This window comes from Coccomyxa subellipsoidea (assembly GCF_000258705.1).
Source record: "Coccomyxa subellipsoidea C-169, whole genome shotgun sequence".
NCBI lineage: Eukaryota > Viridiplantae > Chlorophyta > Trebouxiophyceae > Coccomyxaceae > Coccomyxa > Coccomyxa subellipsoidea.
Window position 1 is genome coordinate 1,219,770 of NW_005178029.1, and position 25,750 is coordinate 1,245,519.

Below are 25,750 nucleotides of genomic sequence, written 5' to 3' on the forward strand. Positions count from 1 at the left end.
ACATGATATCTTCTGAACAGATAATGAGCACCGTGCTGTGGGTGACCCTTTCTTAGAGCAGTATCACGAGTTGAGCTTCCTAAGCTTGCAAGAATGTCTGATAAAGACATCATGATCGGTAACTCGATCCACCCAGTCTATGCCGATGTGTGATCATTTCAAGCAGTGATCAAGACCCAAGCTCAATCAAAAAATCCAAATGAGTCCTTTTTTGGGGGGCTGCCGTACTGACGTCATGATTTCGGCGTGATTACGTCAGACCGAAGACACCGTAAATTAACAGGGCATAACCCTCTCCGCATCATCGCTTGCTTGGCCAGGTTGTGAGGATTTCATGGCCGGTCTTGGTGATCAGGATGGTGTGCTCAAATTGTGCAGTGCGCCCGCCATCCTTTGTCACCACTGTCCACTGGTCCTTCCACATCTTCCAGGCTGTGTCACCCTCCGTCAGCATTGGCTCGATGGTGAATGTCTGCCCCGGCTGCATCACTCCAGGCTCGTTGTTTCTGCAGTGCATCACGTGTGGGGCAGAATGGAACACTCTCCCCACTCCATGACCCACAAACTCCTTCACCACGCCGTACTTGTGCTTGTCCGCAATGGCATGAATTACCTGCGCATCACAAGGCAAAGGCATGTCAGCATTTACACCAGCCATCTGCCTCCCCTGAAGCGCAATAGGCACGCTGTGGCATGAAGAAAATAGAACTTGAATACAGACCAACTTGTATGGGCTGAGCACACTGAGCGTCGTTCAATTAGCACAATATGGTACAAAAAAATCACCTTGCCGATGTGCCTGACAGGGACACCTGGCCCACACTCAGCAATGGCGCTCTCCATGGCAAGTTGCGTCACCTCGCACAACCGCCGCGCCTTGTCATCAACCTTCCCGACATAGAACATCCTTGAGGTGTCTCCATGGTGCCCCTGCAACCGCATTTTTTTTGGCAAAGGGCATGTGGACCTAATCCTATCTACTGTTGCCATCACTAACTATCAGGTCATAGGAGTCAAGGTATTGAGGCTTGCTCACATTGAGGTATATGGTCACGTCAATGTTGATAATATCTCCATCCACAAGTGGCCGCGCGTCTGGAATGCCATGGCAGACACATTCGTTGACCGAGGTACAGACACTTTTTGGAAAATTTCCTGCAGCGCCAGACTCCATGATTGAGATTGTTTTCGTAGTGTTCTCAGAACTCAGCATGATCCTGGCTGTATTTAAGAATTGATATTGACCACCTGTGTGGTGCTGGCAGATGTCTCACCATACGTTAGGGGAGAAGGGTAGGCTCCATTGTCAATGATCATCTGGTGCACCGCCTTGTCAATCTCATCAGTTGTTATTCCGGCCTGCAGGCGCGGCAGAAGGGTTCATCAACAGTTCAGGACCGCTCAGGCAATTGGGCAACAGAACAATAACGCAGCAGGCATGAGAAATGCAGCCATGTACCTTTACCAATGTGCCAGCATGCTCCAGCACATCAGCTGCTAATCTGCCCGCTGCTCGCATCTTTTGTACACCCTGCAAGCCATGCCACCCATCATGCCCCTTCTTGGCAAGTCAATGGAAGAGGTGACAAACAGTCTGGGCGTGCTAAGAGGGTTATACCTGCGCGTCATGTACTTGGATGTCATCAAACCATGGATTCTCCCCAGTGTCCACATATGGGGGCCGGGGTATGTGCTGTGGCACGGCCAGGCGTGGGGACACTGTGTGTGGCCTCAAGAGGGCTGTCGAGTTCGATGACCTACAAGCAATACATAGCTTTCACGAGCTGACCCAATGTACTTTCTTGCTCGTAGACTCCAGATCGGTGTCCTGCAGTTCCTAGCTCTTACACAGCACAAGTGCTTGCAGACACGTGTGCTGCATATCAGGGAGGATAACAAGAGATAAAACTTGCACAACACCTGTTAAGCAGTTCGTATGCCACACAAAAATCAGGCAGGAAAGCAATCCACCACTTACGGTTTTTCTCGTATGGATAGTAGTTCGGCCAATCCTTTGCGAGCCAATGCAACTGTACAAAGGTGCAGCTTCCTTCTTGCGAAGTGCGTAGTGTGGATTGGCAAGGCGTGGAGACAGTGTTGTCTTTGCAAACAAGCTGAGGAAGACAGAGCTTGTTCAAAAAGCGCAGCTTTTATAATAGAGCGCTGCATGGCATTCGTACCGAATGTGCAACAAAATAGATGATTCTCAGCGTATTCAATCGCTCTCTCCTTACATTCTGAGCAGCGATCAGGAAATTGTCCAACTTTCCGACAGGTTGCCAAATTGGGCACTTCCTCCAAAGCTTCTTGGACTTCTGCGTTGATGACCAAGAGCATGCGCAACATTATCTGATGCATCACTGTCTCGTTTATCATCTCGAATTTCGCAGCAATGATACCATTTAGAGTCAACAAGTCTTTCGTGCCCTACGAGTCCACTAGTTGTTTCCCCATTCAGAACTTGCCTTATGGGGTGTTCTCAAAGCGAGGATCGGACGAAAAGAGAATTGGTGTAGCCATCGGATCGCAGATCCTAGACCTCAGTGAAATATCGAGAGCAGGGCTTTTCTCCGAACCCATCAACAGGGCATTTCAGAAGGTGCATCACAGAGGAGACATGTATAAGGCCTAGATTTTCGATGGGCTAGTATTTACCTCAAGATAATAGAAATCCAATTGTATGGCAGGCAACAAGGAATTACAACCTGGATGTCTGTGCATACAGGATACTCTCAACGATTTCATGGCTCTCGGCAGGCCGATCTGGCAGGAAACCAGAGCTGCACTGATTGAATTGCTAAGTGCTGATGTTCCGACCTTGAGAGACAACCGAAATATGCGGGATGCAGCATTTGTTCAGCAGGTTGAAAAAAACCCATGGACACTTTGAGCGCGGCCATGGCATCTGTTCAGTAAACACTTGATCTGCTGCGTGCACGCACTGAGTCTTGTGCTGTTGGTGCAGGCCGATGTCAACATGCATCTTCCAGCCTCAATTGGAGACTACACCGATTTCTATCTCTCCCGAGAGCATGCAACAAACTGTGGCACCATGCTGCGAGGCGCCCAGAACGCTCTCAGCCCAAACTGGTATGTGGAGGTGCTGTGCCTGTGCACCTACACTGCCCCTCGGTGCTGTCCTCGATCCAGCCACTTCATGCTTGATCGATGCGTTCTGCAGGCTGAGCCTTCCAGTGGCATACCATGGCCGCAGTTCATCTATAGTTGTGTCAGGCACACCTGTGCGACGCCCTCGGTAAGAGTCTCCAATAGATGCAGTCCTCTAGCATCAGATATGCATTCTTGACATTCTAGAGCCTAACTTGTGGCTGATACGCTGACATCTGCCGCCTTTCAGTGGGCAGGTGCTGACAGATGTGAAGGACAGCAGGAGTGCGGCTTTGATGCCTTGCAACGTCCTAGACTTTGAGCTGGAAATGGTGTGCGCCCCTAAAGCATCAGCGCAATGCTCTGGACTCTATATATATGAGACAAGGTGTCATCGGAGGCCCGTTTCATTGCGTGGATTTATGAAACTGATCATCACAGAACAGTCATGGCTGATGGCATTGTCGGTGAGCAGGCTGCCTTTGTGGGCACCGGTAATCAGCTTGGGGAGTCCATCAGCATTGAGGAGGCCGAGGACAGCATTTTCGGCCTTGTCTTGCTGAATGACTGGAGCGCAAGGGACATCCAGAAGTGGGAAATGGCACCGCTTGGTCCCTTCAATAGCAAGAATTGGGTGGGCGTTTTGCTGCCTCAAAAATAAAAATGACCAGGTTAGGTGAAAAATGATGGACAATGCTGATCCACATGTTTTATTGCAGGCCTCAAGCATTTCCCCTTGGATTGTCACTCTGGATGCGCTGCGTCCATTCAGGTGCAGTCCCCACAAACATATAAAATTCAACATTCTGCATCACCCTTGAGCTTCGCAAGCCAGGGGGATACTAAGTACAACAGCTGTGTTTAGTTGTATGTACTATCGCCCTGCGCAAGCATTATTGTTATGACATTCTGTGAGTGTTTACAGTTGTCCAGCGCCAGATCAGGACCCTCCAGTGCTGCCCTATCTGCAAGCGGGTGATCGGCACAGCTATGACATACACCTGGATGTGGAGATCGTGCCGCCAGAATTCACTGGCAGGACAGTTGTGACGCAGTCAAACTTCAAGCACCTGTGAGTACATGAATTTCCCTCAGCTGCGACGGCATTGTCTGTGTGCAGACCTGGAATGTTGGTGGTCTGTTGCAAGTGGGCTGTGGTCAATTGCGTGCTTACAGAGCTGCTGCTGTCAATCAGGTACTGGACACTGCCCCAGATGGTTGCGCACCACACGGTCGGGGGATGCAACCTGCGGCCGGGAGATCTGGTTGGGACTGGCACAATATCCTGCAACACTGTGAGCATCCAACCTCTTAATTTGGGCTTAGCTCGCTACACTGCCTGATCAGAGGAGTTTTGTTGTGCCAGAATGCAGAATTATCACAGGATGACCTCTGTTTGGGCCTCTGCAGGAAGATGGGCAAGGCCTGGGATGTCTGCTGGAGAAGACATGGAACGGATCAAAGAGTGTTGAGTTGAGTAATGGAGAGGAGAGGAAGTACCTACTGGATGGAGACACTGTCATTTTGAGGGGTTACTGTCAAGGTGATGGATATCGGGTTGGATTTGGTGAGTGTTCAGGAACAGTGCTGCCTTGTTTGTGAGAGAGTGGATATCACTCGTGACTTTACAGACGTTCAAGGATGCTTGGACTAGTACTAAAGAAATACTCAATTGCAGCGTCCTATTGCACAAGCAAGGGCGTCAATTGATTTTGCTGATTTGGTAGTAAACATTAGCCCCTTGGGGAAACATATACAATGTTGCAATTGCAAATGCCACAATGCCAGAGTCTGGCTCAGACTGAAAGCTTCATCAACATAGAACACACAGCTCCTTGCTCCTGCTGTGCTGCTGCTCCACGTGCTCCACAAGGGCTACAGCATCTGCAAAATGCTGCCCACATTGCGGGCACTGCTCCGCGCCTGCACATGCCCCAACTCTCACTCTCTCTCGATTCGCAATCTCCCATTTGTTCTCCGGAACGTGACCCATTTGGAACAGAAAAAGGACACTGCTGCATGTGTCTGTACTGGCCAACTCTGCAGTTCCAAGAATAGAGAGGGGTCATGCCTGCAGCTGCATGGGAACTGCCAGTAGGATGGAAAGCATCCACATGGAACAACAGCTCCTGGAGTGTCCGAAAAGTTTCGCTGCACTGTGGACACCGTTCTAGCCCACTGCTGCTGCCGTTCTGTGCCCCCTGTGTACACAGCGCGCCACATCACACCAGCGGATTGCTTGCGCTATTGGTATCAGACGCCAGCGTGCTCCGAAGGCAGGATGTCTTATTGTATAGAACATGATGGATGCTTCACAGCTGCAAGGTATAACATTGACTCACTTTAGGGGGTGCTCTCCTGCGCTCGGCCGCCTCTGCTGCAGCCCTGTTTGCTGCCGGTGCAGTCGGCCTTGGTGGGGGAGGCTCGCTGACCTTCCCGCTTTTCTGCTGCCCAGATCTGGCTGGGCGTGACTGAGGCTTGCTGGGAGCAGGTGTGCCAAGCCCAAACAGACTGCGCATCTTGCTAGCAAGGGGCTGCTGCTGGGCTGCTGCACGATAAACCCAAGAAATGGTTGGATTTAGGGACGGAATAGGTGTTCAGGTGAATGTGGACGTGGCGTTTTGTAAGAGAGGATGTGAGTATCGTACCAGAGCGGCTGGCGCAGTCATGGTCGTTTTGGAAGCGATGCTTCAGGCAGACGCTTGTCCCACAGGTTTTGCAGCTGTAGGTGTTGACACTGTTGAGCTTCTCCTTGCAGTTCGGCACAGGACACTTGGGCTTCTTGTGCACTTTGGTGTAGTTCATTGGGTCGCAAGCCTGTCACAGAAAAATACAAGGTGTCAGTGCAAGTGGGCCTTCAGTCCTCACCAGGAAAGTGATCGGTTGCATACACAGAGAAACGCACCTCTTGAGTATGCCTTTCGAAGGCAGCATTTGCATCTTGGTCCGGCAGGAGCTTGATGGCCTTAGCGCACAGTGGGCATATGATTGTCGCTGTTTCACGCTCTCCAGCTCTCTGACAGGAGTGAGCTGCATACTTGCGGTGCGCAAGGCAGAAGACCTGCCAAGAGACAAATTCTAAGTTCAACTTCATGTGTCAGCTTTCATTTGTGATACTAATACTTTATCATACTGCTAGCAATGTTTTCAGGGATCGAAATTCCCGTTTTCCAAGCAGATCAGCAGCGCACTTTCTGACAAGCGTCACACTTGAAAGGCAGAAAATCGATTTGCTGGCAATCTGGTTCTTCACAATGATCTCCCAAGGACATCAGGTCTGCCTCCTGGGGGAGAGTGCTTGCCATCTCACGAAGTCCCTAGCAGGACTGAGCAGATCTTAGAGTGTATTTTTAGATTCTTGCCTGCACCCGGTGAAAAAGTCACCTTACAGAGCTACCTATGCAATACAAAGTTCTTCAGATCAACATGGCAAACTTCAAGGTAGGAGGGAGGGAGAACCTCGAGACTGAAGACGAGAGCCAGTGACGTAACGTTGTCAAGCACGTGTTCGCATGGAAGCTTCATGAAGGTACAGAGCAACTGGAATTTTTTGCCTGTGTCCTGTCTTTCATCGTGAAGCAATCGTATTTGGAGAGGATGTACAACACTATAGAGCTGAAACATGCTTCAAAAATGCAGGCCAATAGCAGTAGACGTGCACGTACTACGTAGTACCCTTTCAACTTGAAACCAAATTCAAGGCCGGCCGGGCCGTGCCACTTGGCACGATGCACAAGCGCGTGCAATGCATACTCTCAAAGTAGCAGGCATCATTCATAACACATTTTTACATCTTGTAGCATATGCATGGAGAATGCAGAATGCAGGGCCATGCATATATATCATAAAGCTTACCCTCACGGGCCGTCACAGCGCCACAATATTGATTTATATAATCAATATCTTCGGTGTCTGAGCTTGACTGCACTCGGTGTCACATGTCAACAACGCTTAGACTAGCAGCAGAAATGACCCATCACACTGTCATGATCACAGAACTTGGGCTGCTGATAAATTACTCTTACTTCAAGTACGTCCTGCCGCTGGTATTAACTCCCCTTAAAAATGTTTGCCTGAGATGTTCTTGCCAGCTCGCGTTGTTAGCAGCTGCAAGAATGGGATGACTCTTCAAGATGATTCAGAGATCATTCAATCTATTCCTTCTGGTGTGTGACCATATACTTTTAATTCCAATAATTTGATGTTTTGCTGGCGACACTCCTCCTGTGCACCGCGGACAGGGGCAGTGGCTGCCCACACTGCGCGCTGCACATGGCCGCCTGTCATGCAGGTCACGTTGACACACCTCTGCGTCAGGACATGGACTCCACCGCGGCAGCCGCAGCTGTGCTATTGATGCGGGCGGCAGGTTCGCCCAGGCGGAAGGGGTGGGCCTCGGTGTTGAAGACCCAGTCAGAGAGAGGGATGGTGCTGCTGGGGCTGAAGAGCAGGTAGAGGTACTTGAGGGTCTCCGCCAGCCAGAAGGACTGCATCTTGTCGTCCAGGGTGGGTGGTGATATGCCCACGTCTACCACCCCTGAGTAGCCTCCGCTCTCCACCTGCACAAGCCCATGCACGACTTGAATATCCACAGCTAAATATCCCTTTACATTGAAGGCATTTACTGCTCTTGATACAAGCAATCAGCCCGAGCAAGAGCTGCCCCAGCCTGCAATAAGCAAGCACTGGAGAATAAATGTAGACATAGTAACAACTGCAGTTCTTTATTTTCTGTGCAAGGGAGGCATGGGTCATTTTTCTGCATTCCTATGGACGAGAAGCCCTGTAATGGTTAGCCACTGTCAAGGGGTCAAGCATGAGCCGGCGTAATGACCTTGGAGTAGGTCTCGAAGGCCTGGAAGATGGTCCAGCCCATGTCGCGGTAGATGGAGTCGTTGGTGATGCGGTGCATCATGAAGATGGACTCCACCACCTCTGGCCGCAGGATGTTGTAGCCCGTCACCTTGGACATCACCCCCGTCTGGAAGCTCACCTGCTCTGGGCCCAACCCTGCACACGTTGCACACACCGCCCCTCATTTATTGCTCTTCACGTGTGGCGGAGACCATGGCGTTTCTGCCAGAGTGCCCCAATGATCTTTCACTCAGCGCTTGTGCTGGCAACCCTGCCAGTGCCGCAACCATTTTCCTCTGCACAAGTGCTGGCGACCCTGCCGCTTCTGCCAGTGCTGCAATAGGAGCGTAGGGACTGCTGTGCTGACATTCTGGAGGTGCGCAGACATTCATACTTTGACATGCAATGTTAGGGATATATTCCAAACACCCCAAAATCGTCACAAGTAGCGCAGGAAGTGTCTAGAAGCACTGATATGGACTGGAGAATGGAGGCGGCGTGTGGACCTGTGGGCATGTGGCGGTACATCTGGTAGCAGGTGTTGGTGAGGTTCCTGGCGAGCGCCATGTAATTTTCCGCCCTCGTGCCATTCACCGCCCCCGTGTGCACTCCCAACGCCAAGTTGCCGGCAACAAAGCACGTCAGGTGCTCCAAGCGCTGAACAAACACCCCCCTGCCACACCACAGCTATCAATCTCTTCGGCAGCAGCACCAGTATTGTTTCCAAGCACATTCATTCAGAAGCAGCGAGTGACATCCTGTGGGCATGGCCATCAAGTGGGGCCAAGGTTGAAGTGGGGAAAGCAGGCAAAGCATTGCTTCATCAATACCGCCTTCACAACCAGAAAGAAGCTCTCTGCAAGCAGAGCGCATGCAATACATTGGCTGTGTCCACCAGCAATGTTTAGGGCAGCATCCAGGAATATGAGCTCATCCCTGCCATGCAAGACTTCCAGAACGGCATTAGATGTGACACCTTTGCACAATAGCACAAATATGGTCTGCTGAGGGCTACTCACCCGTTGATGTCGCCCACGTACTGGAGGCCGTCTGAGGAAGTGCCCACCAGGCGCTTCAGAACCTCGTCCATGGCGCGCACCCACATGCCCCGGTACATCTCATCTGTGCGCCCCTTGAGCACCCACACCTTGAGCAGGTACTCGTAGTAGGAGTCCGCCAGCGCCCCCACGCCCACCTGCCCGCTCGAGGCCGTCCCCGTCTCCAGATTAATGTACAGAGGCACCAGGCCCTGGACCACAAGCCACATGACCGGTGTGAAATTGCACACCTTTCAGCAACATTCAAAGCCATGTCATATACACATTCTTGCCCTGTATGCTGTGATAGCATGCTCCATCCACACTTCGTCTGGATACTAGAGAAAATGAGGCAAACAATTTGATTTGCAATTCATCCCTTAGAGCTCTAGCTGGCCAAACAGGTGGCTTATTTTGTAGCAGTACTGACGTTAGTCCCCAGCGCAGCAGGACCTCAGGAGCATGTGTGGGTGGGAAACCTTTGCAATGTAGGAGCCAAGCGCAATGCAGCGCATGGGTGTGTGTCAAGACCAGTCACCCTCCCCATTCTTGGAACATTTCCTTTGTGAATTCCATCAGCCAACAATCCTCGACAATCCTTCGGTTGGCCGAGCAGGTAGAGCCCACTAATAGCACTGACCCTGGCCTCCAAGCGACACAATACCACACAGCTTGTGTAGGTCTTGTGACGGAGCTTCAGGACTGCTGTTGGAGCCGTGGGGAGTGCACAGCGGAGGGTGAGAGGCAGGCGGGGATGTGTGAGCAGGATGACGAACTTGCCTGGTCAAAAGTTGCGTTCAGGAACTTGATGATGCGATCTGCTGCCACGCCGTACTTGGGCTCCCCCGTCAGCCTGCTCAGGTGGATGAATTCCATCTGCATGCCAATGGCAATCAGTCAATCACCTCCCACAGATCAATACTGATCCGACTTGAACCACCACCAATGAAAGTAATGGGAAACCTTGTGGCAGCAAGGGGCACAGCATGCTGAAGGAGGCTGCTGCAGCATGCTTCTGGTTCTTCCCTCAGATTAGTACTGATTCAATTATTGGATACAAGTGTCTGCATGGGAGGATGTGGGAAGAGCAAGTGGCACACCTGGACGGATCCCAGCTCTGACAGCACAGCGCCGTTGGCGCCGCCGGCCCAGGAGGTTGCCTGGCTGACCTGTGTCCCCAGGTTTATGGTGCCTCGAGGGATGCCCGTGGGCGTGTCAAAAGCCGGCATCATCCTGTCTGCAATGGCCTGTGCCCTGCAACATCACAAGCAGATCTTAGATGCGATGATGTATCCTGGTGTGCCTATGAGACTGGGCAGCTCTGTAGAGGGTAAGTGGAGACAGATGCTGAAAGAAGGGAGGCGCTCACTTGGTCAAGAAGACCTGGTCCCCGGAGAGGTCGTAGGCAGAGAGCAGCCCTCCCACGGCGCGGATGACCAGCTCAAACAGCGACGTCTGGCAGTTCCTGCACCAGAACTCAGCCACACACTGAGCGCGCTTCTCATGGGCAAGCTCTCCCTGCAGCTGTCGTGTTAGTGCGCGGGCAGCAAGCACACAGTTTGTGCTACAGCCTGACTTCAGTCATACCACCTTCCCAAACGGTAGGGATGAGACCTATCAGGGTCGCTGCATTGCTCGGCTGAGCTTCACAATATGCCACGCAGCCACCTGCGAAGAGGTAACTTACAAAAGGGTAAGAATAAAGGATGAAGGAATAAAGGTCGGGCGCTCACAGGTCGAATGACATCTCGTCGGCGACCCAGTCGCGTGCGCGGCCGAACTCCTTGCGCATGCCCATGATCCACAGCGTGCCAAGCGCATCCAGCAGAGTGGCGCCCGTGTTGCAGAACGCCGTGCCGCCGCGCCGAGACACCGGCAGCAGCTCGTCGGCTCCCCACGCATACTGCACATACCCTTTCCAGCTGTGCCGCATCGCCGCCTTCACCGCTGCCTGCCGCCTGCAATTATACACGCAGCAGTATAACCTCAGCACGCTCAAATCGTGGCAATGCTGCAGTCAAGCAGTGCCAGAATAGAAGAGACACCCTGGCAGCTGATCTTGCATGCATCACCTCTGCTGTCTGCGCTACGAGGGCAATTTCTTTTTATGACTATTGCACGCAAAGAAGGTAAGGTGCGTCTGCAAACGAGCTGAAGGGGCACTTTGGTGATACGTGTCCCAAAGCAATCCAAGGCATGCAGTGGTTGCCACGGGCAACGATTTTGAGGGCTGGGCCAGAGTGACCACTCACTTGCCAAGCTCGGTCTTTGGTTGCTTTGTGTCCTCAGGGTCGAGCAGGGTGGCTTTTGCTTCTGTCTGCGAAACACCCTCCGCTCCCTTCGCCACCCTCGACTTGGCAAGCTCCTGTGTCTCCCTCAAGCGCTTCACTGTCTCGTCAAACTGCGCCATTGTACCCAGCGGCACCTGTCATCACAGAAGGTACGCTGAGAAACTGACAGACATTTTTTGAAACATTAGCTCGACATGAAAAGCGTCTTCCAGTGCATGGCATTACATCACCTGGCCGGTGATGTGTTGTTGCACTGCCAGATTTGCCGCCTCCTTCCCAACACCATCAGGCAGACCAGCAAGACTCAAATTTGTTGGCCTGGTAGCCTGCAGAAGCACGTGTGAGCCTTAATTGACCAATTGCTTCGTGCCATTCTCAAGACATGCCAGCGTGCATTGAAAGCGATGCAGCCAAGAAGCGCTGTCATCCAATTTATGGCAGCAATCTCATTCGCTGTGCACACCTGTGCTTGCAGTATGCCCTCTCTAGCCCCAATCATCTTCCTGTTCTGATCCAGGGGTGCAGCTCTGCTATCTTCTTCCAAATCTGCAACGATCGTCTGCACAAGGAACGCGAAATTTCGCTTTTGTAACACCGAATGCAACGCCAACCTTCAGTAAATGTGCAGCAACAAGCGTGGCCAAGGACAGTCTTCACCTCCTTTCGCTGCATCTGTTGGAAGTTGAAGTAAGGCTTTTCCTCGTCCCTGAGAGCATCCGTGTGGACCTGTGCTGCCGCGCGCGCCTGACACATCGCAGAGCCTTGCTGGCAGCTGATGGTGAAGAAGGAGTGCTAAGGATTTGCAGGGTCTGTGTGGCATCAAAGTGGGATTAAGCTGCAAGTTCGACTCACCACACGGCTACTTCGATCATGCATCCACAACGCATAGACTCCCAGCAAAAGAATGGGAATGATCAGCTTTGACAGGTTGTCCTGCACAGAAAGACATCTTGTTGGGACAGCTGGAACTATTGCTGGAACTACAAATTCGTTAACATGCCGATCGGCGCACATTCGATCACGATGAACAACTTAAAAAGTATATATATGGAAATGGGGCCTACAATGCGGGGTAGTGGCCTCTTGTACGCTGAGCCGTTCGTCCCCATCCCAAGCAGAACCGCTTAGATTTATTGTCCAATGGTTTTGCGTCGTACCTCTACGCGGTTATGTGGCACAATGCCCAGCATCATGTATGTGTATAACAAGATGTGCAGGCTAGCAAGACCTGCTGAAAGGTTGACATTTTTCTTGGTCAACGGCACCCATTCTTCTTGTGGGAACAATACTTCTTCTTCGCACCAATGCTGGCGATGCACTATCTTGACGAAAATTTAAGCTATGGAGAAAACTCCTCGCAACTTGGACTCGCTGACGTTAGTGATGTCAACACGTGTATCGTGCACGTCAGACGACAGCTGGATCTGGATTCAAACACCCAGGAAAACAGGTACAGAAAGACAAATTACGGCGCCGTACAAGAAGCCCAAACCACGCACTGGTTAGGCCTTGAGCCTATAGAAGCCAAATAATAGGTCTTACAGCTTATGCACAAGCTGCCCACAACGACATGCGGAGCATTTCGTGCAGGGGAGCCTACTGAAGGTCTCACTGTTTCGCTTGTAATCCTCAAAATTCGCCAATGAAAGTCGCCCTATTGATTGGGGTAGCTTTGGGCCTCGTCAATTTGCTGCGGACATCGGGCCAAACTGTCAGCTTGTTCGGAAATATATGGACTGGAGATGTAAGCTACCCATAAAACTCTCTTTGGGCTTCATTCTTCCTGCTGAAGAATCTTGTACCGAACCAATGGTCGATACATCCGGTGTTCTAAGTTTGCATGCAAGGGTGGAAGCGGATGGATGAGACCCTTGTCGTGCCAGAGAGATGGCCCCTGTAGTGCACTGACTCATTTGTCGCAGCCCAACCGTATGTATCAAAGGTTGCATGAACTGCAGGCTGTACAATGCAATTGCTGAACATTCTCCTGCAGAGAAGTGGAACGTCACAAATACTGTGTCAAATTTCTTGACTGCGCTTATGTGTCACAGGGCACCTACTATGGAGACGCCCAGGGGTCTGGCACCTGTAGCTTCTCGTTTTCAGACGCACAGTACCTTCCCTGGGCTGCCGGCACCTCCTTTAGGGTGGCCATGGACTCCCCTCTCCTTTTCAACTCCCAGACTTGCGGCATGTGCATTGCCATGAGAGGGACTGGCCCGGGCAGCGGAGGTAGCACCACTCTCTCAATCTCACCAATCTCTCACAGCCCAGATTCCAACTTGCCTACTTGCTGTTTGAACCACCTTGGGGCCTCGTTGAAGCAACACAGGAAAATTTAGACTGGCCTCTTCCAAAATTTACATGCATGCATGACAAAGATGTGTCCTTGTGGTGCAGGCGACCCCATTCCCCTGACAACCCAGTACGTGCTGGTGTCCAACCTCTGCCCTGAGTGCAAGACGGGAGACCTGGACCAGGAGAAGGCTGGAGATGGCCGGTGGAATATTGAGTGGTACCCCGTGCAGTGCGCGGTCGGCAACACCCCCTTTGTGTACTCCTTCCAGGGGTCGAATCCATACTACATCAAGATGCAGATCGCCAACCACAGGCACGCCCCATCCCTGCCTCAATCGCTTGCTTTCATGCAGCTTGCTGAGGATCACTGCTGCATGTTTTGTCTTCTTTTGCCGCACACAAACTATTATTATTATTAGGGGCTGTTCTTGCCAGAAGCAAGGTGCGCTTGCAGACAAGCTGCAGGTGAAGGCTACCACAAATCCTACCCCTTGATGGAGTCGCCAAATCCATGCAGGACCCAATCAACTGTGGGCACAGTGCTTGGTGTTTACCCAGGCCCACGCCAGCAGTGCCTGGTCACACTCAAAGGGGTGTCTGGAAATCTCATGAATCAGTGATGATTCTGCGGTGCAGGGTGCCGGTGCTGAGCGTGCAGTGGTTCTTCTCGGGGACATGGTACGACATGAACAGGGTGGGCGACAACTACTTTGTCATCCAGGCCATCAATGACCAGGCCCTCATCCTGCCCGCCCAAGTCAAGATCACCTCCATCTTTGGAGACACCGTCATTGACACCGTCGCCACCTCTTCGCCCACGGTGAGCCCAAAACTCACACTCATCTGAAGCCCTGTTGTACTTTCCACCCTGCATATCTCTGTTCGAACAAAAATGAGGGGCACTGGTGCATGCCCCAATTTGATGAGTAGCCTGGGAAAGAGCTTAGTGGCAGCTCACTAGATCTTGGATCTGGGGAGATTCACTGTCTCCAGGCAACGCTGCAAAATATTCTGGGCAGTCCTGTCTTTGGCATCCCTTGAACCAACACTGCCTCGTTTCTGTGGCATTCGTGAACCAGTGCTGCTCTGATGCAGGGGCGCGTGACCGGCAACGTGCAGTTCCCGGACAACCCTTCACTGCAGACCGTCCCAGATCCCAACGCGGCACCTGTGGCGACTCCACCGCCGCCGACAGACGCCGCGGCCACGCCGCCCCCGACAGATACGGCAGCACAACCGCCCCCGGACACTCCACAGGTCACGCCCCCTGCTGCACCAGTGGAAACCCCGGCTGCGCTGATCACCCCTGCAGACACGCCCACCGAGACCCCCGTGGCAGAGCCAGCGGCGGTGCCGGTGCCCCCCGCTGCACCCCCCGCCGACCGAGGGGACTCGTCCGGTTCAATGTGGGATGCGGCAAATCGGCAGAGCGAACACCTGACGCCCCAGCAGATCGCCCAGCTAAATCCCGGCAGCAAGCCACCTCAAGCCCCCGGCACCCCAGGTGTGCTCTCCTGCAGCTCGTTCTTGGCTTTTACACACCAAGGCTTTGTAGATACTCACCTTGTCAGTGGCGACGTCCGCCCTCCTTTCCTCGCAACACAGACAATCCCATGCAAAACTTCTGCTGCTGCTGCCAAGTGCCAAAGCAGCCTGTATGCTTGAAGCAGGAGATCAGATGGCCAAGCTTGACAAACAGATGCACATTCTGCGCGCGCAATGCTAAAGCTGTGTGCGCGGTGCAGCTCCGCTGGACCCGTACGCGCAGTGCGGAGGCATCAACAACGCGCCGCAGCCGGACCAGTCGGGCGACTTCGCATGGAACACCACGGCCTGCCCCACCACGTGGACCTGCCTCAGCAACGCCAACCCCTGGTACTGGCAGGTGTGCACTAGGCCCCAATCTCAACTGCTCAAGAGTGCTTTTGCAGGGCACCCTCTTCACAAGACACTGTCTCTTTTGTCCTTCGACAGCCATTTCTACGACCGTTCTGCTCCTCGATAGGGACACTGACGGCTTGGCTGGCTGCCAGTGCCGAGCATGCTTGATGGTGTTCTATGTGTTGCAGTGCCTGCCCGTCCCGGATGGATTTGACACCAGCAGCCTGTCCAAGAAGCTGCCGCTGACGGTCAGCTTCGCCAAGGCGCTGAGCTCCGAGTCGTCCTGCACGCATTATGTCATGCCCTACGGCCAGTGTGGCGGCTCCGCGGGGGGCTGCTACGGGGACCAGTGCGTGGTGAGTCACACCTTTGTCATCAGTCACACCAATGTGGCTGCCATTCTTTGCTCGTGTGAACAGAATCCAGGTCGACCTTGCCTTGTCCTGTCTGCATCCTTTGCAAAAGTCATTGCAGGGGAAGGATTGCCAGCTACTGGGCATTTCCCTGACAAAGGGCATGAGGTGTCTTGTGGTGCACAAAAGATAAATGCAGGAGTACCATATATCTGCCCATCTGGTGTGTTCTTGACATCAAATAAGTGCTTGCAGGCTGTTCATTATTCTCATGCGGATGGGAACTCACATTGGGCTGCCATGCAGGATGCTGTGTGGAGCAGCTCGTGCTGCGCCCCCAGCATGAAGGGCGAGGCCTTCAGCTGCGCGCGCAACAGTGCCATGCTTTGGACCTGCCTCCCAGACACCCTGATCACCACCTCTTCCTACTCTGCCACAGTGCCCAAGGCGCGCATCCCCTGCCAACTCAGCTCCTGCAATGTGTGCTGTCGGGCACAGTGCTACAGACCCTGCACACTGCAGCACAGCTATGCGCTCATGGGACAGGCCAGTGAGGGGCTCTCAGGCAGTAGTGTCCCGCAAGTGCGCATGTAGCATGTGAAGTGAGGCACCAAAGGCATGTGTCGAGTGGCGATGATGGGGTGCAGGATGCGATTGGGGGGTCCATGGGAAGCCCCACGGTGCTGGCAGCCAAGCATGGGGCCAAAGCACAGGTCACCAAGTCCTTTGCCGCCTCTCTGGCGGCCAAGGCGCCCAAGAGGACCGTGCAGGTCAAGAGCCTCGCTGCCACCGCTACCAAGCCGACCAACCTGCAGTCCTTCCGCGCTGTCCTCCCCCACGGCTACAACGGCCTCTCTTTCGGCGGTGAGTGCCATGTCCCCTGCAATCAAGTGTCATGACCATTGGGCACGAATGCCTTTGTAATTGTCTAGGTTGGCGATGCAGATAGAACTTATTGAGTTTCCTCGCATGGAGACAAGCTCTGCAAACATTTTTTAGCCCTCTTGCTATTGTCCTGCAATTTTCTTTTGGCACAAGAGGAGCTTTGTGTGGTGCCGGTGCAGCCAGCGCAGATGTGAGCGGCATCGGCGCTCCGGTGGACGGCAACCCAGGAGCTTCTGCTGATGTCTCCGGCGGGGGACTCACTGACTCCACAGGGGGCAACTACGGAATGATCAGTGCGCGCCCACACAGCTTCGCCAGCCATGCATTGCCCTTTTTATGATCTTCAGCGCTTCCAATCCTTCATTGATCATATGTCACGTTGTGCAGCGCAGCCTCTTCATTGCAGAGATGCTAAAGCATTGCTCTCATTTGCAGGCATTGAGGATGCAGCGCCCATTGCCAACTTCACAGCAGGCCAAATCAGCAAGTACATCATCGAGAGCATTTCCACAAGAGGCGCTGGAGCTGACTGCCTCATCTGGGTGTCCGAAGGAGTCCAGTGCGGCGGCAAGGTCTGCCCATTACTTCAGCCACCTTGCACATCCGTCCCCTTTATTTTTTCAAGCCATTCTGTGCATGCATGATTCACTGGACACTCAAGTGCTAGCTTGACCTTAAAGGAATGCTGGGGTGCCTAGACAGGCCCTAACTCCACATGCATTAGCTCCAGTATGGCCACACAGTGGGGTGGGAAATAATCCATGTGGCTTGCGAACATCAGGGGACTGTGTATTTATTGAGTGTGTGGGGTTGCTGGCAGGGCGGGACATGCCACAGCGAGAGCTGCATCGACCAGCAGTGGGATGGAGCCTGCTGCCTGCACCCCCTCAACAACTGCCAGCGCTTCGATGAGAACTTCTGGGAGTGCCGCACCGGATCTACCTTTGTGTCAGCCGAGTAGCCTGCCCGCCCTAGCCAGCCGCCAGCTCAGCCTGAGCCACTGAACCCCTGCCAATGTTGGTTTCTGCCAAACCAAAAGACCAAGGCTTAGGGGGAAAGGCCCTGTGCCGGCGCAACACCCCTTTGGGCTTCCATGCACAACAAGAAATTGCCCTACAGGTCTCCGCAGCGTGGCTCTCTTTAACCACTCGGTTCCTCCCTGCTCTCTCCCACAAGCCACGCACAAGCTTCACATTGAGGTGACGCCCTTGTCTGCCCAAGCAGAGCACCCGGAAGCCCAGCAAAGGAAACAGTGAGTGCAACCGGCTGCAGACCAGCATCTGCGGCTGCATCAAGGAAATCAAGGTGCAGATGCTGTCGCGCCACAGACCGTACAGCTATATGAGTCATTTCAGAAGGCCGCCCGCTGCATTCTGAGTCTTGCTGTGCCTCTGCCACGAGCAGACAGTTTTGGGGGTTGTTGTAACACCATTCCATAGACATTCTTTTTCACTGTGTGCTCTCAAGACACATGTATCATTGTCATTGCAGCGCCTTAGGAGACTCGCCATCTGCAACACTCTCTGGTGGTTTCCTCAGCCAAGTTCTGGGATAGGCTGTATCAAACTCCATGGACAAAACTGCATGTTTAATGTCTCGCCATCTGACAGAATATTGCGCGGGTTGGATACAGTACTGCTACTCAAAACTCTAGGCACGATGTACTGTTCTGGACATCACGGATGTTGGTGCTAGGGGGAATCTGTGGATGGCAGCTGCCTGCTAGTGCCACTCAGTTGCAAGTAGGCCGTACATACGTGAGGCAGTTGAAGTTGAGGCGGAGAATATGCTAGAGCTTGTGCTCATCTCTTTTTTGTAAGGTTTCAAATTGACAAGAAAATGCCAGAGGACTGGCATCATGTCATCATGAGTACAGCGAAATTGCAGCTGTGTGACATCCTAATTGCATGCATATATGTCCCCACCTGCCAGGTACTTCTACAGTAGCAAGTAGTGACTGTATGATATGCATGTGGAAGAACTTTATTGCATTCAGATCTTCATGGTCTTCCTTTCGAGCCCACGCAAATTAAAGGGCAGAGAATTGCAAATTACTCCATCAGTCTTCCAGACGCATGCAAAGTAGCTGCCAACGCACCTTCCAAAATCGAGGAAGCTAGGAAAGCTGCAAGCCCATTGATGCTGGCGTATTCTTCTCTCGAGTCTCTTCCATTTAACTACTGACCTTTGCCTTGAGTGTTGTTGCAGCAATAATGCTCATTTAGTACTTGCATGGTGTACCGCGAGATTTTAGTACAGCGCACAGCTCTCAGGCCATGGCTGCGTGCCTCCTAGGGATAGTAAATGCCTGAAAATGGGCGAAAGGTCGCAATGGGTCGTCTGAGTAATCTAGGAGCTCGTTGATATCCATCGAGTCAAATATGATGAGTTTCTAATAAGCGGCAGCTGACTGGATTGGTAGCAATGCCAATGCCTCTGTGAGAAGGTACCAAGCATTGAACAATGCTGGGAGGGGCAGCTCGTGGGAGTGTAGAGGGCCTACAACGTGTTTTTCTAGCTTGGGACTACTGGGAATTGGCAGATCGTGCTGGCGCGGATGGTGGTGTGACAAAGGAACTTGAGGCTCTACCCCAATCTTTCGAGTCTGCAGAGGTGAGGACAGCTTTGATGAGAGTTCCCTAGGACATCTGCACAAAGAAGAATGTCGTGTTGAGCCTGACCTTTGGTTTTTAAATCATTGAAAAAGCATTTTGTCACGCGGTAAGCCAGGTTTGCTCAGTGTGTTGCTTGCTGTGTGCAGGATTACATATTCCGATTCGCGCCACTAGTGCTTGAAGAATTGGGAGCCCTCATATTGCAAGGCAGTGATGAGGGGGTCATGTTCCAACCACATCCTGCAGTCCTAGCAGCCTATAAGCAGGTGACATGCTCTTCATTGAAAGCCGGCGCCTGTTTTGATTGTTTTCTCAGGACAAGGAGTGGCATCTTTGGATTCCTGCCTGGGACTCTACACACAGATATCTGTGCCCATATTGCGCGTGTGATGTCGCTGATCGATTTATGTTTGCAGACCGATGACTTCCTCATAGCGCGTCTGGCGTTGCCGGCCGGGGTGGCCAGCACTTTCAGGGACAACGACGCCATCCTCCTGTCAAAGGACGATCCCAATGTGCGACAGCTGCACTATCAACAGCTAGTCGCTGCTTGCTTGTGCTTGCCTTGGCAGAATGTTCTGTGAAGTCCCAGGACAAAGGATTCACTTGTTTGTGTATCTCCAGGATGAGGATGCCATTGGGCAGCTGCATGCACTGGGCAAGGTGGAGGGCAGGGAGGGGGAGCAGAGCCTGTCCGTGTGCTTCTACCTGTCAGATGACTCCCAGGCAGGCAATCCTGCTGGCATGCAGAGGTGCGATGCCTGTACTTTGTCGTTCATTCTCGTGTCTTTTGCAAAATATGTAGGCATAGGAATGCTTCAGACTGACACAAGCTTCAGGAACATGCGGTAAGTGCATTTGAAACGGCATGCTTCTGAGCTCTGTAGTGCTTTTCTGAGGTGCGTTTACATGCAAGAAGATTGGACCCACTGACTCACAGTATCCCTGGACCCGGCATTTTATCATACATCGCCCAGAAAAAAGGCAGCAGTCACCAGGTTGTGTCTCCTCTGCAGGGTGCGGGCCATGCGAGCGGGTCTGTCCACTGCAAACAGCTGCTGGTTCCTTCTGCGCCTGTGCAACCTGTCCACGCTGATCCGCGAGTGGACGGCCCTGCATGCATTCCCATCACTGTCCTTCAAGGACGTCTTGCTCTCCGCCAAGCCTCCATTGAAGGACGGCAAGCAGGCCCTGTGCATCCCTCAGGTCTGGTACATGGACTTGTGATATTTTCATCTCCCAGGCTGCCCCTGTCAAGCCAAGTGCCTAAGAAGCACAAGTTGAGCGCCAAGGGTGCTTGTTTGACTGAATGGCTTGGTGAATGTGGGCCTGTATTTTTTGCAGCGCGTGCAGCAGGCGATGGAGGCAGAGTACAATGAGAGCCAGATGAGCGCTGTGACTGCAGGGCTCGACCGGTCCCCGGTCGTCCTCATTCAGGCGTGCTTTCTTACATGGCCTCACCGCACGCCCTCTGCCTGCTGCCACTCTATTAATCCCTGCAACCTTGGCACTTGCACACACTGTTTTGAAGTGTGTGTAAGCGCTGAGCCCTCCAAAATGACATGCAGGTGGCAAACTACCTTTGTTGCACTGCTTGCTTTGCTCAGGTCTCTCTTGCCTTTGTGTATGATCTTGTCACGATGGTGGTTCACTGTGGTGCAGGGCCCTCCCGGCACAGGGAAGACGAGGACAATTCTGGGCCTGCTGTCCATCATACTGCACGCGGCTCCGGCGCACTCCGCTGGCCTCATCAAGCGCGCCCCGGCAGCCCCCATGCCCGAGTACGTGACGGACGACGTCCGCCGCCTCTGGCGCAGCGCCGCCCCCTGGCTCGCCGGCAGCGCCGACCCCAGGTCACCTACTGCTTGACGGGTTTATGAAAGCACTTATTACTAGCTTGAAGACACTCAGTCCTGCCTGCATGCCGCTGATTAGCGTTGATGATGTTGACGATGATAATGGGCTGCATGCAGTCTGCCGCGAGATTTTTTTGGGCGTTTTTGCTGTTGGGTGCGCTGTTTTGTGCATGTGGAAAGTGCACGATATGTCTGGTTGGGTTTTACCGCAGTGACAGCAGACAGGGCTGATGTTTCTGGGCCCATGCAGGGACGATGTGTTTGGGAGGGATGCCGAGAGCGAGCGGGGAACGTTTGGGCTGCTGGACACGCGGCCGCCCGTGCGAGTGGGGCAGGCGGTGGGGCCCAAGGCGCACGTGCTCGTCTGCGCGCCCTCCAACTCCGCCCTCGACGAGATCGTCTCGCGGCTGCTGCAGGCCGGCCTCCTGGACTGGTGCGTTTTTTTATGCCCATGCAAGCGTGCCAGAGCTAAACAATGAGCTCGGAATCGGGGTAAAGGAGTTCCTTGTGTCAGGTAAGCATGTTTGCCACAAAGAACCATTCTGTCCCGCGCAAGGGGACAGAAGGCTGGCTTGGCAAGGATGAAAAGGGCCAGATCACTATCAACCTTGCCTTCGTAGCCGCCTTGCAGGCAGCATCAACAGCGGACAATAGTGTATGCTCTTGGTGCATGCATCTTCAAAGAGATCAGTCGTCTCCGCAATGCAGGGTCTGACATCTGTCTGGTGTGGCAGGCAGGGCAACCGGTACATACCCAGCATCGTGCGGGTGGGCCTCTCCGTGCACCACTCGGTGGAGGCTGTCTCGCTGGATGCTCTTGTAGAGCAGCGCCTCCGCAGCGCAGCCAAGGCAAAGCTCCTGCACCCTCTGCCCCCCATGCCTCAAAGTAGAAGCATCCTTCTATCATCAGCGACAAGATGCTCCAACTCCCCTTGCTTTGACGCCCCCGCATTACTGAATGCTGTCTTTACAGACATCTGACAGCCTGAGCATCAGCTGCTCCAAAGGAAGGGTTGCTCTTTTCAGGGATGCTTCTTTGAGATATGTCGCAGCCAAGCTATCCCCACTGCCTTGCTGGTCTTGTTGACCATCTGGTGTCACAGCGTCAGCGTCCCGGCTGACGTGATAGTTTGTTTCCTGGGAGCGCAGGGCGGGCAGGCATCCAATCCGGCGGCGCGCGACCGCATCAAGCTGTCGATCCTTGAGGAGGCGCACATCGTGTGCTCCACACTCTCCTTCTCCGGCTCGGGCCTCTTTGCGCGCATGTCGCGCCCCTTTGATGTGGTCGTCATCGACGAGGCTGCCCAGGCCGTTGAGCCCTCCACTCTCGTCCCCCTTGTCACCGGCTGCCACCAGGTACCCCCACCATGCATCTGGCAGGGCTCTATCACCCTGCGAAGTCCATTGTATGCCATCTGCATTGTTGCTCGCCTGTCTGCCTGGCAGATTAGGACTGACAGCAGGTTCACTGCAGAGCCATAAGTGTAGCAGGTGCTCTGGGCAGGCTATCAGTGAATATTCATAGGGCCCCAGTTGGATCTCGGCTTATCAACGTGGCAGTTGCAATGCCAGCCATCATTGGGATGTGTGGAAAGCTGTCACTTGTGAGCACAGATCACAAGCGCTTTGCATGGGTCAGAGAGGCCGAGTTTGTAGTGAGACTGCCTGCGAGCGCAGGTGTATCTGGTGGGCGACCCAGTGCAGCTGCCGGCCACGGTCATCTCCTCCCGGGCGGTCGAGCACGGCTACGACAAGTCCCTCTTCAAGCGCCTGCAGAGCTCCGGCTTCCCCGTGCAGGCAAGTCCCCAGGGCTCGCCGACCCAGAACCAACTTGATGAATCCAGACCTGCACCCTGCAATGCATGCTACAGCATGGTCTCAACAACAATTCCCAAGCTGCCATGCAAGGTCAGCAGCACGAGATTCCAGCACTCCTCCTCAAAAAAATGGAAGAAACAAAGTTGATGCTGGTGTTAGTGCTAGGCTCCAGAGTACCGCATTGTGGACCCCGCATGTTGCTGCTGCAGAGGTCCACTTCCATGCCTTTAGCTTTGAGTTTGCTAACATTGTAAGAGTGCTACTTGATGGGTGATTGACGTCTGCAACAGATGCTCGACACGCAGTACCGCATGCACCCGGCCATCTCGGCGTTCCCATCGGCTGAATTCTACCAGGGCAGCCTGCGCGACGGCGAGGGCACCGAAGCCAGCACCACCCGAGCCTGGCACGAGCACGCCGTGCGCCCCCATCCATGCGACTCATATGCTCTTCAGCATCGGAAGACAATGTCCTGCATGCATTACCCGCCAACACACAGTATTATAGTGTGAGCAATTTCCTGCCTTCCAGCAGGGTTTCCTGGTCCTGAGAAACACACAAACTTTCGAAGGATGCCCTGAGCGCATGCCGCACGCATATGGTCAAGCCTTGCAGGAGTCGAGACGAGGGGCTTCCTGTTAGGTAGGACATGCAAGCAAGGAGGCAGATGACAAACAGGTGACTGATGTGTGTGCGCAGTGCTTTGGGCCGCTGGCGCTGTTCCAGGTGGCGGGGAGGGAGATGGTGGAGGAGGGCGCCACCTCCATCATCAACAAGCAGGAGGCCGAGATGGTGCTGTGCATCTACCGGGAACTCGTCTCCCGCTACCCGCACCTGCGCACCTCCCACCAGGTCGCCATCATCTCCCCCTACTCCGCCCAGGTGAACCCCCACCCCCCGCCCTCTTTTCATAACCCTGGACCCTGCAGAATCCAGACGCACCTGAGAGCTATTATCACGCACGCTGTTTCTGCCAAAAGGCAAGGTACGTCCTGCAGACAAGCTGCAGTCAAAGGTTTCAAATTCTACCGCTTGTTGAAAAGATCCAAGCAAGGCCCAATTAATCGTGGGCACGGTGCTCAGTACCTATACCGCCCCTAGCCAGCCGGGGCCATTGCCCTATTAGTGAATGAATGAAATGGGGGTTCACAAAGGCTAGCCTGGTTCTGTCCATGTTCTATCCATGTTCTGTCCATGTTGCCAGTTCTAGCATGTTGCCTGGCCTCGCCTGCATTGTGTGCATGGGCCTGGGGCACTGTCAGTGAGGTAATACCGCGTTCACCGCGTTCAGCGCCTCTTTCTAGGAGGAGACCTGTTCAGGGACAGCTGGCATTGGGCGTACAGGAAGATGACTATGTGTCTCAGTGGGACGGCGGTTGAGCAGAGTGCGGTTGGTGCAGGTGAAGCTGCTGCGGGCGAAGTTTGTGGAGGCGCTGGGCGCGGAGGGACGGCACCTCGTGGATGTGAACACCATCGACGGCTTCCAGGTCTCATTCTCTTGCATTTGCGCATGCTACGATCTCCTTCACACTGCCACGGCTTGCGTGCAATCTCGCTGGGCGTCCTGCGCAGTTTAGGAGAAGAATCGGATGGTTGCACTCCAAAGGATCTTTCCTTGCTGCAATCTACCTTCACCTGACAGAGGAATGGTGTTCAGAAGAGACTTCTGCAATGGTATCATGGTAACTCTTGCAGCGCAACAGACCCATCATTGTCAAATTATATTGCCATTGTGGATACCCTGCTTCTGAAGAGCATGGCAGAGGTGCATGACAGCGGTGGCGGCTGGGGGTGCAGGGCAGGGAAAAGGATATAGTGATATTCTCGGCGGTGCGCTCGTCGACGCAGCGCAAGGGCAAGATCGGGTTTGTGGCGGACGAGCGGCGAGTGAACGTGGCCCTGACGCGCGCGCGGGCGAGCCTGCTCGTGGTCGCCAACTTCAAGGTGCTGGAGCGGGACGGACACTGGAGAAACCTGGTTAAGCACGCCACCGCCAACAAGTGCGGCGCCTCGCACACTCATTTGATGTCGATCAGTGTGAATGTTCAAAGTTCCGCCAGCAAGTGCACTGCACAGCTCGCTGCATCCCTGTGTCAACAATCCTAGGGAGTTGGCTTGCTGCGGCGGGGCTCAGTAGAGGATATGTCAAGCCATGCAGGGTCTGCAAGCTCCTGGAATGTCAGCTGTGATGCATGGGTAAGAATATGTGAGGGTGGGTGCAGCAGTGCGTGTTTGCCTGCCCATGACGCGTGCATGTCTGGTGCGCAGGTGCCTGTACGTCCCACAGAAGCCCTTTGTGGACTTCCTCAGCAAGGTCATACAGGGCCAGGTCGGGCCATCGGAGGATCTGAACAGCGCTGGGGAAAAGGTCTGCCTCTGCTGGCGTCCCTGCCGGACCTCATGCGATGCATATGCAATTTTTACTGACCCTGAATTTGCTCTTCTTGCAGGATGTGCTGCAGCGAAGAAAAAGCTGATGGCGCTTGATTTGTGCGGTCATGTAAGAGACCTTGAGTGTGCTGAGTGCATGCATGCGCAGGCATCATTTGTTGCACAAGCGGAGCCCGGTGTCGAGGATGACGCAGACCTGTACAGTGATGGGGAGGCAGATTACATGGAGACAGATGTGCCACAGCCGCTGGCAGCAGACATCGATGCAAGCGCTGCATTGCCACCAGCCAAGGCAGATGGGGCAGGAGCAAAGAAAGGGGCAAAGGGCGCAAAGTGTTCAAAAGTAGGTGGTAGGAGATGACG

General features: G+C 53.6%; 6 protein-coding genes across 6 annotated transcripts; 3 read left to right on the plus strand and 3 right to left on the minus strand.

The window, feature by feature from the left end:
- Nucleotides 1-301: 301 nt before the first annotated feature.
- COCSUDRAFT_18342 (methionyl aminopeptidase-like protein) lies at nucleotides 302-1,735 on the minus strand (the record flags this gene model as incomplete). Its single annotated transcript, XM_005645356.1, has 6 exons — nucleotides 302-613; nucleotides 787-930; nucleotides 1,037-1,155; nucleotides 1,275-1,359; nucleotides 1,460-1,531; nucleotides 1,619-1,735. Coding segments are annotated over 6 exons (849 nt in total), but the record flags the coding sequence as incomplete, so codon positions are not given.
- A 657-nt stretch (nucleotides 1,736-2,392) lies between these two features.
- On the plus strand, nucleotides 2,393-4,710 carry COCSUDRAFT_18046 (Fumarylacetoacetase; the record flags this gene model as incomplete). The annotated part of the gene is made up of 10 exons (XM_005645357.1): nucleotides 2,393-2,599; nucleotides 2,726-2,863; nucleotides 2,966-3,090; nucleotides 3,182-3,256; nucleotides 3,359-3,440; nucleotides 3,584-3,742; nucleotides 3,828-3,880; nucleotides 4,034-4,180; nucleotides 4,304-4,403; nucleotides 4,519-4,710. 10 exons carry the CDS (start codon nucleotides 2,393-2,395, stop codon nucleotides 4,708-4,710), a joined length of 1,278 nt encoding a protein of 425 aa, XP_005645414.1.
- A 921-nt stretch (nucleotides 4,711-5,631) lies between these two features.
- COCSUDRAFT_18171 (hypothetical protein) lies at nucleotides 5,632-6,380 on the minus strand (the record flags this gene model as incomplete). Its single annotated transcript, XM_005645358.1, has 3 exons — nucleotides 5,632-5,925; nucleotides 6,014-6,169; nucleotides 6,300-6,380. 3 exons carry the CDS (start codon nucleotides 6,378-6,380, stop codon nucleotides 5,632-5,634), a joined length of 531 nt encoding a protein of 176 aa, XP_005645415.1.
- Nucleotides 6,381-7,421: 1,041 nt separating this feature from the next.
- Nucleotides 7,422-10,932, minus strand: COCSUDRAFT_37668 (putative mannosyl-oligosaccharide 1,2-alpha-mannosidase; the record flags this gene model as incomplete). The annotated part of the gene is made up of 9 exons (XM_005645359.1): nucleotides 7,422-7,667; nucleotides 7,943-8,118; nucleotides 8,469-8,635; nucleotides 8,982-9,211; nucleotides 9,249-9,250; nucleotides 9,776-9,875; nucleotides 10,100-10,253; nucleotides 10,369-10,464; nucleotides 10,733-10,932. 9 exons carry the CDS (start codon nucleotides 10,930-10,932, stop codon nucleotides 7,422-7,424), a joined length of 1,371 nt encoding a protein of 456 aa, XP_005645416.1.
- Nucleotides 10,933-12,631: 1,699 nt separating this feature from the next.
- COCSUDRAFT_43757 (hypothetical protein) lies at nucleotides 12,632-17,668 on the plus strand (the record flags this gene model as incomplete). The annotated part of the gene is made up of 11 exons (XM_005645360.1): nucleotides 12,632-12,740; nucleotides 13,691-13,817; nucleotides 14,225-14,408; nucleotides 14,684-15,092; nucleotides 15,334-15,473; nucleotides 15,658-15,825; nucleotides 16,129-16,302; nucleotides 16,470-16,686; nucleotides 16,887-17,000; nucleotides 17,143-17,279; nucleotides 17,528-17,668. 11 exons carry the CDS (start codon nucleotides 12,632-12,634, stop codon nucleotides 17,666-17,668), a joined length of 1,920 nt encoding a protein of 639 aa, XP_005645417.1.
- Nucleotides 17,669-18,901: 1,233 nt separating this feature from the next.
- Nucleotides 18,902-25,748, plus strand: COCSUDRAFT_48445 (hypothetical protein; the record flags this gene model as incomplete). The annotated part of the gene is made up of 17 exons (XM_005645361.1): nucleotides 18,902-19,320; nucleotides 19,469-19,588; nucleotides 19,739-19,837; nucleotides 19,947-20,074; nucleotides 20,339-20,528; nucleotides 20,667-20,759; nucleotides 20,985-21,175; nucleotides 21,429-21,611; nucleotides 21,913-21,997; nucleotides 22,328-22,534; nucleotides 22,856-23,086; nucleotides 23,287-23,415; nucleotides 23,696-23,878; nucleotides 24,397-24,483; nucleotides 24,794-24,996; nucleotides 25,265-25,364; nucleotides 25,536-25,748. Exons 1-17 carry the CDS (start codon nucleotides 19,171-19,173, stop codon nucleotides 25,746-25,748), a joined length of 2,592 nt encoding a protein of 863 aa, XP_005645418.1. The 5' UTR covers nucleotides 18,902-19,170.
- Nucleotides 25,749-25,750: the final 2 nt, after the last annotated feature.